The sequence below is a fragment of the Hippocampus zosterae genome, chromosome 11 (genome assembly GCF_025434085.1).
Source record: "Hippocampus zosterae strain Florida chromosome 11, ASM2543408v3, whole genome shotgun sequence".
NCBI lineage: Eukaryota > Metazoa > Chordata > Actinopteri > Syngnathiformes > Syngnathidae > Hippocampus > Hippocampus zosterae.
Window position 1 is genome coordinate 14,083,515 of NC_067461.1, and position 15,459 is coordinate 14,098,973.

General features: G+C 43.8%; 1 protein-coding gene across 7 annotated transcripts in view; it reads right to left on the bottom strand.

Annotated features, from left to right (window-relative positions):
- lyst (lysosomal trafficking regulator) overlaps positions 1 to 15,459 on the bottom strand; it is a 51,748-nt gene that overhangs the window by 25,871 nt on the left and 10,418 nt on the right. For 3 of the 7 annotated variants that reach the window (XM_052081320.1, XM_052081317.1, XM_052081315.1), the window contains exons 3-8: positions 12,958 to 13,156; positions 5,821 to 5,911; positions 3,036 to 5,124; positions 1,266 to 2,205; positions 989 to 1,174; positions 37 to 202 (exon numbers count right to left, since the gene is read on the bottom strand). In XM_052081320.1, the coding sequence (XP_051937280.1) occupies positions 37 to 202; positions 989 to 1,174; positions 1,266 to 2,205; positions 3,036 to 5,124; positions 5,821 to 5,911; positions 12,958 to 13,156 (3,671 nt within the window). Of the gene's footprint in view, positions 1 to 36; positions 203 to 988; positions 1,175 to 1,265; positions 2,206 to 3,035; positions 5,125 to 5,820; positions 5,912 to 12,957; positions 13,157 to 15,241; positions 15,392 to 15,459 lie in introns of those variants that run through there. The other 4 variants (XM_052081321.1, XM_052081319.1, XM_052081318.1 and 1 more) reach the window with 4 other exon arrangements.

Genomic DNA, 15,459 nt, shown 5'->3' on the forward strand with positions numbered 1-15,459 from the left:
TCTTAAACGGATCAGTGCGGCTCAGTGTGGTCTTACCCTCTTCCTGGTTGGCCATGTCCTCTGGGTTGCTTTCGCTATCTGCGTCGTAGCCTTCCTCCTCCTCCTCCTCCCCAGGGGTCTTGACGCTGCAGCTCTGAACACCGTCCACCTCCTCTGATAGATCGCCTGCTGGGGCTGCCCCCTCTGCCAACACTTGGAACTTCTGGCAGAAAGACAGCAAGAGGGAAAATAGGGGGAAGAGGAAGCAAGAGAGACAAGGAGAGAGAATGAGAGAGAAAACAGGAGAGGAAAAAAATAATGATTTTTTTTAATGTATTTTGATCTCAATACATAACGGGTGAACAAAATGATAACAATTTAAAATAATTTAACAGATTCGGAAAAAAAGGTTATATACCATAGTACAAATAAAAAGATTGTCAGCTGACTTGCGCAGCACTCAGGCAACCAAGTTCCCCGTTTCATATAGCTCGTCATCAAGAGCATGGAGGTGGGCGGACGCATGGACGCACGCACGCATACACGCGCACACTCAAGTAAACAAGTCTTGAGCATTAACTGATTCATCAAAGAGGCTGACGTTTAAGCATAGTTCATTCTTTGTAAAGACGATAAGACATCGTGTGGCTCCATGTGACAACATCCCAGAACAACAACCATTTGACTCTGGGGTGTAATAAATAGCCTTTGAGCTTCACAGAACAAATTCAAAGGGATCATGTGAACGTCACACTCTGTATGAGTTAGTGAGAAAGAACTACGTGCTTCAGAATGAGGTAAAATCGATTATATAAAAACATGAACTTTGCTGTGTTGGCTGAGTCACTCGAGAATTTTAAGAGCCTCGCTAACGGGAGACTTCTCGTTGAGGAGACACAAAACTTGATCAGTGGAAAAAATGTGACTGCTATTTGTATTCGTGTTCTCATTTTCATACTACACAGGACTGCATTAGTTTATAGCATCATAAAAGCATAGTGTCACTTACAGCATCTCCAAAGGCAGGACTCACCCTGTCTGGCTTCTCCTCAGGGGGCTCGGGAGTGGATGACACATCGGCCAAAGCCACTCTCAGCAGAGAATCGAAGAGTGGCACTGCCAGGTCTGAGTTTACCACCCCTGAGCAAGAGAGCTGGTCTCTCACTTCTAACAGCGTATCTCCCACTGACTGGAGCTGCAGAGAAGACACAATACCGTACTTGAGACGCTCGTTAATAGCAGAATATTTGTATTGCGTATTTGATTGCTGAAGAGGAATTTTATACCTGAAAAGACAGCTCAGAGTCTGTCCTCTGCAGGGCTGAGGTGGCACTGTTTAGACATATAGCCAATAAGGCCTCAAGAAGGCGAATACTTTGTAAGTGCCACTCTTCCTCCTGCCTCTTGGTTGGATCTCTGGTTTTCCCCTCAACTGGAGAACTTTCAATTGAATCTTGACCTTGCTCATCTACTCCAAGCGGTCTGACTGGGACGGTGGACATTGGGCTGCTTTTGGCCTTGAGTTCTTTCTTCTTCTTTGCTTTGCCATCCTTTGGTTTATAGGAAAGCTTCTGAATGACCATGCTCATGAGACGCAAACAAACATCCAACCCTCCTAGCCTGAAGAACTGCCTCTGAAACAAAGGGTTGGCCTGGTAGACACGACGACACACTGACCAAACGTCAGCTGCCCGTCGTATCTGTTCTTTGGAGGGTAGGGTCACACTATCTGGAGACAGGTACACCAAGCGCCCGCCAAGAGGCTCACTAGCTGTACTGTCATAACCTGAAGTGTCTTCAGAATCATTAGCTGAGTCCCGGTCAGAGTCAGCCTCTTTGCTAACACACAGAAAAGCAACACAGAGGAAGAGGTTAATGACATGGAGGTGTGTCTCAGCTTGGCTACGGCCTGCTCCACGGCCCTGCCCACTACGACCTTTGTGGCGCGGATATGCCTCCTTTAGCACTTCATAGAACTTGCTGAGGCTCTGAGGCCCCTCTCCAGATGCTCTAGGGCCCAGATCCTCAGCCAAATTTGAGACTGTCTGCTTCTCTTCTCCAACAGCGATCTCCAACTCCTGGAGCGCACTCTCAGCTTGTTGGTGTCCAAAACTGGTTATCAGGGTCTCAAATACCTTCAAAGCTAAAGAGCAGGTCTGGTCAAGATGTACCAGTTCTGTCATCTGATTGAGGCCATTGCAGCTGATGAAAAGGTCTCGGATAACCCTGTGATGGAAATATTTGTGAACATTGAATTATTAAAAAATTGACAAAGAAATATATAAATAAATACGAAGAAGACAACAGGTGTCCCAGCAGTTTCCAGAGCGCAATTTTTTAAAATCTAAAATGGAATGTTTACTTCAGTTTTCATGTTCACATGTACCGTTTCCTGCAGGGAATTGGCAAGCTGCATTTGAAAAGTGTTGTTGGCTAAACTTTGAGACAACCGATACTAAAAATGTGTTACCATCACGGAGGTTTCTGGCTACATTAGGTAGAGATGATATATAATTGTACCCTATTAGAATGTGCTTAGTCAGAACAAAAAAATATTCTGCACTTTATTATTTCAAGAATTGGGATATAACTTCAGTAGAAGACACAGGACACAAAATTCATTTTCAAACCAATTCAGTTCTATAGCTACTTCTGAGTTACCATTTTATTAATACATGGTATAAGATGTTCCAATGCAAAACTGTTAGCAGAAACATCTAAAAACAAAAAAGTCAAACTGTAATTTTATGTTATTTAACTGTCGAAAAACAGCCTCCTCTGGTGCTCCAGGGCTGTACTCTTGTCACGTAAGCCAACAATAGTATCCCAGGTAACTTGCTTTCCACAAAGCTTCGCTAAATTATTGATTAGCATCAATTAGCAATGACATGGTTGGACCGATCTAATGACAATGTGATAAATTCAATAATCATGTCATAACAAGGAGAAGAAAATAGTGTTTAATGAATTATACTTTTCCAAATCAATACTAAGCATTCTGTTTATACTTCAAAGTCTTAAAACAGAGAGGGAAAAAAACGGCAGTGATAACTTACCTAGACTTGAGAAGGGCAGGTAATGCTTGCAGATATACGAGAAGAACCTCTACAGGCAGGCACTGTGTGTGATAGCTGCAGACTTGGGTGCAAACTGTCGAAACCCCAAGCTGCTGGGCATGGTGGGCTAGCTCGACCCCTCGCTGTAGCACGGGGCTGAAGATGTGTGTGTAGAGCTGCCACTGCACAACTGTATTGCCACGCAGTGTCAAGTGGCACACGTGACCAGCGACATGATGGCTCAGGTGCCAGTCGTCTCCAAACACTAACTCTTGGTAAGCCTCAAGGGCATCCCACTTCCATAACATGTCCTCTGCACCACCTCCACTTGGCAAAATCCCTTGGGAGCGGTAGCACAGGTTGGTAGAAATAGCTGAAAGTTCCCCATGTTGTAGCGTCTCCTCAAGGCCTGGCAACTGACTATGGTCCAAAGTGCAAATGTTACATGAAGCAAGCTTCGCTCTCTCTGAGGGCTGTCCTCCACCAAGCTGATCTAGTATTAGCCTGCCAAGAACACTGAGAACATGAGACTGGTAACTACGTAAGCCCGGTGCTTGGAAAGCGTCCAAGAGTGGCCGAATCACGGAACGAGGGTCCATGCAACAACAGATTCCAACAGCCTGCACCCCTGCAAGTACTTGCAATATGGCCGGCCCACTTGGTGACAAGCGCTGCAGGAGGCGCAGACATTGGTGAGCACAGGCGGCCAGGCAGCAGCAGCGTTCAGGATAACGCACTGCATCACAATCTACCCCTTCCTTCCCTTCGCCATCCTCGTCAAACGGGTTAAGCCTGGCAGCCATCTTAAAAGCTGAGACAGGCAAACCCGAGAGATCTCTGTGATGATGAAGGAAGTGGGAATATTCACAGCGTCGATGACGACGTCGAGCACACACAGACTGATGCAGCTGCTCTGACTTTGCTTTCTTGACGGCACTTATAATCTTGAAGACCCCGGCAATTAAACCCCGTAGCCTTTCTGAAGCTTCACCTCCTACTTCTGAATCCCTGGCCAGTTCCTCCAGACGCTGTACTGTCGCTTCAAAAACTTCCAGACCCCGGTGTTGGACAAATTCATGGATGAGGTCTAGTGCTTGACTAAAGAAGAAGGGGTTGGGTGTTGAGGCCTGCAGGCAACCCAGAAGGACTTGCAATACCCCTTCTAGAAGCTCAGGCAGCAGGAGTGCCCTGTGGCGAAAGCGGGAAAAAGAAAAATCTTCTTGGACTTCTTGTAGGGTCTTTTTTGACCGAGGAGCAAATGGATTTGTCTGTCTGTCTAGGCAGCTTTGGATTTTCAGAGTGGCTCGTAGCAGGTCAGTCAGGCTACGTCTCAGGCTATCGGGTAGGGTTTCACTTTGATTGACATCTACTGACATCAGGTGCAAGATGGTGCGCAGAAGCATCCTCTGGACCAGCGCAATAGGCTCTTCCGTCCAGCCCCCGGCAAGCTCTTCAGCTCCTGCTCCACCACCGCCTCCTGGACCACAACAATCTCCAAATTCAGTCAGAATCTCAGTGAGAGTCGGTACAACACTGACCGCCAAGCCAGGGTTGTGATTGATGCTCATATCAAATTTACACACTTTCTCCAGCAATGAGAGTAACACGTAGCAGAGGTCAAAGGGTGAGTTCTCCATGCGATTGAATATTGACATTGCAGCTGGGTCCGTCAGAGTTTCGGTATCCATTGCGTGAGATCCAGAGATTCTGGGGTGGGGGTATGGCACACTCATGCTTTCTGTGGTGGTGGTTGCTGTCTCTGTTAACTGTGTGGCTTCCAAACGATGATGTAGATGTTGTACACGGACGGTAGAGCCATGCGACTTTCTGCCCCTTGTGCCACTTGGGCCTGACTTGTCTTCGGCATTGGCTTCTGAATCTGAGGTAGAAACTTGGGATCGGCGAGCATCCTTTACGGAGTATTTCTGGGCTGTCCTCCGTGACCTCCTTGATTTCCAGGAGCCACTGCCGACACGCGGCCTCTTTCCAGTTTCCTGTTCATCTGTCCCGGGCTTCTGTCCTGCTCTAAGAGGTGCGGGCTTTACCTCTCGGCTGAGGAACACCTCTAATAGAGACGGCAGGGTGAAATCTGTGGACATATAGAGAAATGTTGGGTGTGAGGTCTCTGGACATACAGAACAAATACACCTCTCGGATAATTTCAATGACAGAGACACAGCTTACACCACATTTAGCTTTAAGATTCTGTTTCCTTAACATGGTGGTACATGGACTGAACGTGGGGGCATTGTCAGCAACCATTGCCTACTTGTTAAAACACATCCAGTGAGTAAGAAAATAATTATAGTAAAAAATGTCTTGTGTCCATGCCACAGACGATTGTCAGTGCAGTACTAAATACCGGTGTCATCCGAGGGTCAAAAGCTCCTGCAAGCGCTCATCAACATTTCATACAGTAGTTCTCAATTTCGCCCTGATTTACAGCATTTCAAACAACATATGGGTAAAAAAATGTGGGAGAACAAATGTTGTTGTCATATGGCAATTAGGAAAAATCAAAACTAGCCATATCCACTTCCACCTTAAGATTCTCTATCAAGTTCATCTAAGAGTTCAGAGTGCATGCACTTCGCAAAGTATGATATTGAAGAAGAAACTCTGTAAATAAGCATGGCAAACGTGAAATGAATTTTGCTGTACAGTTTGGTTGTCTAATTTACCTTAGTGTGCACGCAACAAAGAATGGCAATGCAGTCGGTTATCTTGTTATTAATTACAGCATGAGCATTTGATGTTGCTGATGATGGTAATGATGCGTACAAACCTGGTGCTTTTTCTTCCTGTACAGGGATCTTCCACACCAGTGGGAGTAGAGAGAGCAACAAAGTGAGCAGCTCCTCTCGGCAAGTCAGCTCCTGAGTGAGCAACCAAACACACTGGGGTTACCTCGAAAGCCTCCCCTGTCCCCTCCTTTTGGTCACACTCTGATCTCACATTAAGACACACCCATCAGGACAAAGTGCGTGCAATACACAATATCCACTTGCTTTTCATAACTTAGAGTCAAGATGAACTTTGGAAATGAAAAGAACCTTTTGATGATAACTTTTTATACGAGTGACCGCCTAATTATGCTTTTGACTAAAGTAATCAGTAAATCTTTGGCGCTATTGCGTGGCGAAACAATGTAGTATCTACATAACAGTTTGGCTTCAGAGACCTCAGGGATCGCATGTCTCCACGCAGCATTCCTCACTCTCATGTGCTAATGAAAAACATACAACCAACTTTGTCAAGTGTCCACAAACAATGATCATCTCCCAGGTTAAAACACACAATACTGTAATACCATCAATGTGCAAATTTCATCTAGATGGGTGAGATTAAGCGCAGGTGACATACAGTAGATGTCAAATTAACATCCATTCATTTCCAACTCTGTTTATCCGCATTTGTGTGGCGGTTGTGATGGAGACCCAGAATGGTCGCCAGCCAATTTCAAGGCACAGCAACAACCAAACATTGATACTCACATTTGTGTTTAAGGACAATTTAGAGCTTTAAAGAACCTAACATTCCTGCTTTTGGAATGTGGAAAGCAAACCCACAAAACTTTATATAGGAAAGTCGGAGCCCGGGCTAGAAACCGTAGCTTCCCGTGTGGCGGATGTACAAACCAGTCGTAGACCGTGCCACTTAAAAGTAATGTTTGTCTAAAATATCAAAATGAACAAATCCTTTTGCTCACATCAGTAAGAGCAAAAGGTAGCAGTGGTGACCAATGACTGGTTGACAAATTTGCATTACTTCAGTTTTACCAAACAATCATTTAAAAAAAATAAAAATAAAAAAATAAAAAGCAAACAGATTTTACCAGTAGTACTTGTAGATGCTTTCACTCTTAAATGGTCACATGGCAAGCAACATGTTCACCTCACAGTTGCAGTGTACATGTATCATGGATTTGTTTTTGATCAGTATTACCACACTACTGGACACTTTTATATTGTCCAGAAGGTCAATTTTGTAATACCATAGTGACTTTTCTTCCATCGTGCTAGAATTCGAATGATCAGAGACAAATTCCTAGTGATCGCTCCGGCGTGGTGTGCCCTCGACCCCATCGCCTCGTGCTTGCTAACAGTCGTTGGCTCTCCCAACGCGCCACGGCATTTCTACCCTCCACGCCTTTCTCGGGGAGGAATCCAGCACGCTTTTGAGGGAATTCCCCCGGGCTCGGCGATCGGAAGAGGCAATCCCTCCCGTTGCTACTCCCACAAGGATCGCGTTGTTAAACGCCTGGTCGCTGACGAACAAGACCCATATACTGAGGGAGTATTCCCTTTACAATGACTTGGATTATCTGTGTCTGACGGAGACTTGGGCAGGTACTGGTGAGTACAACACTTTGATTGAATTGTTGCCACCTGACTGGTTTCCTCCATACTCCGCGGACATCAGGCCGTTGTGGAGGTACGGTGAGCATCTTTAAGAACAATTTCAAATGTAAACGGTGACAATACACCACATCGGCCACCAGCTTTGAAGCAACCTTCTTTGAAGTTGGTCGTGTTTTCCCGGTGCTTTGTGCTGTCATTTACCGTCCTCCTAAATACAACAAATACTTTTTAAGCGACTTTTCAACCTTTCTTGCGGAAATCAGGCTGATATATGATCATATCCTCCTAATGGGGGATTTTAATATCCATGTGTGCTGTCCGGAAAAAGCGCTAGCAAAAGACTTCTTAAGACTCTTTTAATTTTGTGCAGTATGTGACCAGCCCGACACATGAACAAGGACATATTTTAGACCTTGTCCTTGCTCATGGTCTACCGGTGTCAAATCTGGAAGTCCTTGAAATTGGGATTTCTGATCACATGGCAGTTTTATTTGACGTAGTATTATCGCATGCTGCTGTGAAATCTGGCGCTCCTAGTTGTAAACGCCGAATTTTTAACCCTCGCACTGCTAGTCGTTTCTCTGATGCCTTTAATAACCTTTGCGTACCCTCGTCTAACACAGAGGAACTCACCTCTTGGTTCGACTCGTCATGCCGTGCCATCCTGGATTTGATGGCTCCTTCAAAAACTGTGCTCCAAAACCTAAACCCGAGCCATGGTTTAACGACATTACCCGCACAGCTAGGCAGGGGTGTCACAAAGCTGAATGCAAGTGGAAAAAAGACAAATTGCATGTCTCTTATCAAATTTGGAAAGACCTCTGGCGTAACTACCAGCTCACAGTAAAAGAGGCCAAAAGAGAATATCTGTCGGACCTTATTCTAGCTAACCGTCACAACCCACGTGCACTATTTAAAATTAATATAATATATATATATTAGAGCTGTCAAACGATTAAAATATTTAATCTAATTAAAAATGCAACTGTCATAATTAACTCAACTGAAATAAAAAATTAATCGTGATTACTCACATTTTTTATCGTTTCAGAATTTCCTTTCACATTTTTTGTCCTATTTTCCCCCCATTTTAATGCTCTCATCAACTTGGAATCATGAATCAGTTTTCTATGTGCTAAATGCAAATATTTACTGAAATAACAATTTCAATTTTACATGAACATTTTTCACTTGGAGCAGTTCTTCACACATAATCTCTCACACAATATTACTGTTCATCAACAACAGTAAAAAAAAAATTCTGTCACACAACAGCTGCTTTAGCAGCTTTTTGTTAATGAAATCAAAACAGAGCAATATAACATTATAAAGTGCACATCTAAGGTAAACTCAGCCTATAATGGATTTAAACCCTTGTTGCATACTTCGTTTTTCTCAAGTTTGCTATGAACACAGCAGTCCGTTTCTGTATGGTTGTTGGAGAATAACGAGACCCCGGACACCAGTGTTCGTTATGTGCCGCTGTATTCAAAACTGTCGGCCGTACAAACAAGCGCAAGCACTTCCCCCGTGCTGCTGGGGCAAACCATTCTGAAAGAGGAGGGATTTCACTCCCCCTAACACAGTCAGGCTGTTGATTGTGTTGGTCCTTCTTGCGCGGAAGTCTCTCTACGGTTTTTGTGTAGACCTCATTTCGGATGACTACACTTGGTTCGATGACAACACTGGAGACGTTTGATTTTCACTAGGTCGCTACCACAGCAGCGCACTGTCACTGTCAGATGAGCACAGAGAAGCTCCACCCGCTCTATTTATATGGACACGGAACGCTGTAACCTTCCACACAAAATAGTTCCAAACAAGTAACAATCGCGTCAGTGGCATACATCGTATACCTGTATGATACACACAGAGAGAAGAACAGGTAACTTTGGTCTTGTCAGTGGAGCAATCTAGGCAGCTTTTTAAAAGTAAACTTTCCATTCATAAACTCTTTAAGTATCCGTTTTAGGTGTCTCACGCTGCCGTGGCTGGCAAAACAGACATGGGCATGGACTTCTGCAGCGTGATTGTTGTTTTGTTTCTGGTGTATTTATAGAGCAACGTAACATCCGCTTGTGATTTGTGCCGCGTTAATCTCGCGAGAAAAAATTTTATCCCGTTAAAATTCATTTAAATTAATACCAATAAAAACACGCTAAATTGACAGCTCTAATATATATATATATATATATATATATATATATATATATATATATATATATATATATATATTACTATTTCAATATTTCTATATATATAATATATATATATATATAATATTTCAAACCCCTTCTGCCTACTTGCTCGGATTCTTCACCCGAGATGTGCAACAGATTCCTTCAGTTTTTCATTGATAAGGTCTCTACAGCTAGGACTCCGGTCTCAAATACCGCATCTGACCCCTCTGTCCATGTTCCATGTTCAGCTGTACTAAATTCTTTTGAAACTGTGTCCTTGGCGCTTTTGGAGGATGTAGTTCGCCAGACGAAGCCATCTGGCTCCCGTTGCGACGCTCTTCCCCCGCACTTCTTTCAGGAGGTTCTACCGAGTGTTGGCGCATCGGTCTTGGATATCATCAACAGCAGCCTCTCTTCTGGTGTAGTTCCCCAACAGTTTAAACATGCTGTGGTCCAACCCTTGATCAAGAAACCTGGTCTTGATCCAGATGTGTTGTCAAGTTTCAGGCCCATTTCCAAACTGCCTATCATTTCCAAAATTCTGGAAAAAGTGGTGCACATGCAGTTGAAACTTTTCTTGGATGAACATAACATCTTGGAGGTCTTCCAGTCAGGTTTCAAGATGATGCATAGCACAGAGTCAGCTCTGTTACGCGTTTCTAATGACATCCTCCTGGCAAATGACTCTGGAGACCACGTGTGTCTAGTTTTATTGGACTTAACTGCAGTATTTGATACAGTGGATCACAGTATTCTGCTGATTCGTTTGCAGCACTTGGTGGGCATTGCCGGCAGTGCTCTTGAGTGGTTTAGGTCCTATCTAGCTGACAGAACCTTTTGTATCAGGCTTGGCTGCTCTGAGTCACGCACTGCTCCCCTGTCATGTGGTGTTCCACAGGGCTCAATTCTGGGGCCTCTGCTGTTCTCGCTGTATCTGCTCCCATTGGGTTCCATCTTAAGGAAACATGTTATTCCCTTCCACTGCTATGCAGATGACTGCCAGATCTATGTCCCACTGAGCAGGAAAGACACCTTCTCATTAAGGCCACTCCTATCCTGTGTGGAAGAAATCAAAACCTGGATGGCACAAAATTTCTTGAAATTCAACGAAAAGAAGACAGAGGTGATATTGTTTGGTCCCAGTGGCCCTTGTACATTCCATCCTGTAGACTTGGGCCCCCTGTCTCCTTATCTTAAGTCAACAGTCTCAAACTTGGGCCTTAAACAGTGATTTCAAACTCGATCGGCAAATTGGTGCTGTGGTTAAATCCAGCTTCTTTCACCTTAGACAGCTGGCCAAAATAAAACCTCTCCTCTCACATGAACACTTTGAGACAGTAATTCATGCCTTTGTCACATCCCGGCTCGATTACTGCAATGCCCTTTACTTTGGAGTCAGCCAGTCTTCCATTAAGCGCTTTCAGCTGGTCCAGAATGCCCCTGCTCGCCTCTTGACTGGTACTCGTAAGAGGGAGCACATAACTCCTACTCTGGCATTCCTTCACTGGCTCCCCATTCAGTTATTTTCAAGATCCTCCTCTTTGTTTTCAAATCTCTGAATAATCTCGCGCCACCTTACCTCTCTGAGCTCATCCGCCCCTACACACATGCCCGGCGCCTCAGGTCTGTGGACCAGACATTATTAGAAGTACCAAGAACTAAACTGAGGCTCAGAGGGGATCGAGTCTTTTCTGTTGCTGGTCCCTCTCTCTGGAATGACCTCCCACTGAAAATTCGGCAAGCCTCCTCGCTGCCCATCTTCAAAGCCCTCCTCAAAACTCACTTGTATTCTTTGGCATTCGACTCAGCATGACTTAGATTTGTTCTTGGTTTTACTGTTTGGTGCTTTCTACCGCCTTTATTACCGATTTGTCTTACTGTTTATTGTGCATGTTAAATTGCTCCATGTACAGCACTTTGTATGCAGCGATGGCTGTTTGAAAGTGCTCTATAAATACTGTTGACTTGACTTGACTGGTTTTAACCTACCGTATTTTCACGACTATTCGACGCATCGTACTAATGGCCGCAGTCTCATTAATGCGTGACATTTCTGTATTTTACACATACACAGGACGCATCGTACGAATAGCCGCAGTTTTACAGTGGTAAAACATACGCCAGCTTAAACATACGGCATGCATGCGCGCACTCTAACACGTTAGCTTGAAGCATACGGTAGCATGCCAAGACATACAGATTTTTTAAAAAGGCCGTTTTTAAAAAGGCAACGAAAGCAGAACTGAGTTTGGGTGTATTTTATTTAGCCATTGTACAATGTTCTCACGTTTTTCGATCAATCATCACCCAGAAATCCATCAAAGTCCTCATCCTCTGTATCAGAAGCAGAGGACTGCACATCTCAGTTGTCATTGAATGCATCACATGCTAGTGTGAGTTGCTACGCATTGCCGAGCGGAAAGAAGGAGTAGCAACAGCAAAGTCAACATTTCTCTCGTGTGAAGCTTTCCCACATTTGAAAGTAAAGAACAGAGCGAAACATGGTGGCAGCGCGTGTGTGTGTAGAAAGAATTGAACAATTGTGCAAGTACCGTAATCCATCAAAAACGCCGCGTTCCCTCTCGTTGTTGCGTATTGTGGCGTAACTCGCCCAGCGCTGCCTCTCACTCTTTGTAAAGTTGTGTTTGCCATCGATCATTGTTCCCATGCTGTTCGCAACTTTACTTTGAACGCCCGGTTGATGCCAATGTCCAGCGGTTGGAGTTCTTTAGTCAAGCCTCCGGGAATAACGGCAAGCTCAGAGTTCATTTGCTTGACTTGATTTTTCACCGCTGCTGTGAGATGGTCACGCATGCCAAAAGCATAACCGGTGGCTTTAAGTTTTAACTGAGCTTCGTAGGCATGTCTCTTTGTCGAATTTATTTTCAGGGGTTCTTAGAAACCAAAACCGGAGTTGTTTTGCAACAATGCACATTGCCACACGCTATACAAGTGTTGGTACTGGCTTGAGGCGTCCACTTACACGCCCACCCTTCACCATTGGCGGACTAGCTTGTCTGTCCTCTCTCTCCCTCTCTCTCTCTCTCTCTCCCTCTCCATATATGTATATATACACGCCCACCCTTCCCTGATTGGCCGACTTGTTTCACAGTCACTTCCGCCTTTTCTCTATATAAACAGCGTGTCGGCTGTCAGTCAGATTTTGGAACTCAGCGCATATAAAGGACGCTCCGCACCATAAGGTGTCCTGTCCATTTTGGAGAAAATTTAAGACTTTTAATGGCGCCTTATAGTCGTGAAAATACGGTACTATGCTGAAGGGGGCCAGAGAAGGCCGGAACGTGTCGTGGAAGATCTTGGAAAGGTCATTGCTGACATGTACATGTATTATGATTAATTTGTGGCACTGAACATTCTCACCTGATCAATGATGGAATCCAGGGTGCTAAGCAACAGAAATCCTCTTCCTCTGACGAGGTACTCTCCTAATGCAACCATATGACTTTCCTCCTCATCCTCCTCCCGTGCCTCCGCTCTCTGTGCCACCGCACTGCACAGTTGATGTACATCAGTCAGGAACTCCCTTGCCAGCGTGTTACTGGCCCCACTCATGTCTGAACTAAAAGAAAAAGAAACAGAAAGGCAGCGAGAGAACATCATAAGGCATTAATTGAAACCTGCTGCTCCTCTACTACCTATAATAAACCATATATAGCAGCGAGAACAAAAGAAAACCAAATTACAATTAGAGACTGAAGAGCATTAAAAAAATCATCAAATTGAGACATGAGAAGGGGAAATAAAACATAGTTGACACGCGCTCATTAACAAGGACAAAGTGACCATTAGATGGCTGACATGCGACAAAATATATTTGTCGGGTTGGGCGGCTTTGATGCGCAACAATTTTTGGAATGGATGAACCGTTCGGAAATCTTCCCAAATTTCTGATGGCCACCACGGCTCCTGTATATTCAGTATATGACTGAAGTACATGCATCAGTAACATACTTTATCCCCAACTGTGGCGGCCCACACAACACGGAAGAATGCACAATAGAAGCAGCTTTAAATTTTCATTATATAGAAAGCATTGATAATCAAATATTGTCTAACGTATGGTACATTAGAGATGCGTTGGTCATTCAATTATTAGGACAATAATTTCAGTGGCTTATGCGATCAGTGGCTTAATACAGAGTTTACCTTCATTTAAATCAATGGGGCAACTAAATGGATATACTGTATTTTATGTATTATTATTTACTGTATGTACTGTTTATTTCAATGTTGGTACTGCCAGAAGTTGACGCTTGCGATCAAATGTGGGCATTGGTGCATGTGGGTTGTTTCATGTGTTCCGTGAATGTGCAAGCAGTTTTATCAGGTTTGTGAGTTGAAAAAAAAAATCCTACATATATATATACATACTGTACACATACACAGCGACAGAGACAGACTTCCAGCATCAAACTATTGTCTGTCTGTCAGTCTGATTTGGACTACAGAATATACAGTCTTCGCAAGTCAACAAAAATCTATGGTAATCATTTTCAATGATTACAGATGTACCGGTAGTCCTCGTAAGGTGTGTGAAATGTAAGTTGTGCCCATGTATTGTGAGCTGCTGGCATAATGCTGATGTGATAGTGGATACCACCACCGTGTATCACAGGTCTGACGGAAGCAATATACAGAAGAAGATTAATTTATGTTCATTTTATTCACACAGTGATTTTATATGGTCACTGCCTGAAGCGCCTCCTCAGTGGGATACTCTGGTTCCATGTTTGTTTACGCAAAATGGTGGGGAATAACAGTGGCACAGTACAAGATGTGTAAGATTGTTAGCTGACTGGGACTTTGTTACACTCAAGCAGGGGAGAATCAATGGAATGATAATCCACCACATGGGAATTTCCTTGAAACGGTTCATAAAATTGTTAATAAGCAAGAGTCACAGACGTGTTGATCAGAATGTCACAGCTGATTTGTTTCAACGGAAACGTGACGCAGGAACAGACTTGCCATGTCATACTGCCAAGACTTAACACACACCTATAACGGACAACCAGTAAACAACATATTTTCTGTCAAACATTGTAGTTTATGCCAACTCACTTGTATTCTTTGGCGTTCGACTCAGCATGACTTAGATTTGTTCTTGATTTTACTGCTTGGTGCTTTCTACCGCCTTTATTACTGATTCGTCTGTTTATTGTGTATGTTAAATCGCTCCATGTACAGCACTTTGTATGCAGCGATGGCTGTTTGAAAGTGCTCTATAAATACTGTTGACTTGACTTGACTTAACTGTAAAATAATGTGATGTTAAACTTTTGAGCCAGCACATGCTGAGTGGTACTTTTTTGGTCATCATGTAGGGAATACATGATTCTGCAACAGTATTGGAGTAGGGGGGAAACCAGAACTAATTTCTAGCAACTCTAACAGTATAAAGTCTGTTGTTCCAAAAATGCCAGATTCAGAATCAACATTCCATTTACAAAGGAGAGCAAGTGGCATTTTGCCCCCTATTATTTATAAGACTAAAACATATTTAAATACATAACAACAATATAGTACTAAGATTGACCATCACAACACAACAATCATATTTATAACGGTGGAGCCAATATTTTGCTCTCTTCGCGCACACATTTTCTTGCCTTATCAAATGTTATTGGGAAAGACAGTTTCCTACCCGTCATCTTGTGTATATTCCAAGCTCGACTGCAGCTCGATTGCTGGCTGTATCAGCATACCTTCTCGCACGGCGACTGACTGAATTTTCTGTTCTGCCGAGCAAATTCCATTAAATTGGAATTTCAAATGGAAGCGTTCCAGATTCGCAGCAGATCAGCGTATCACATGAAAGCATGTGATGTCACATGGCAAGGGGACTGGCCTCGGGAATACTGA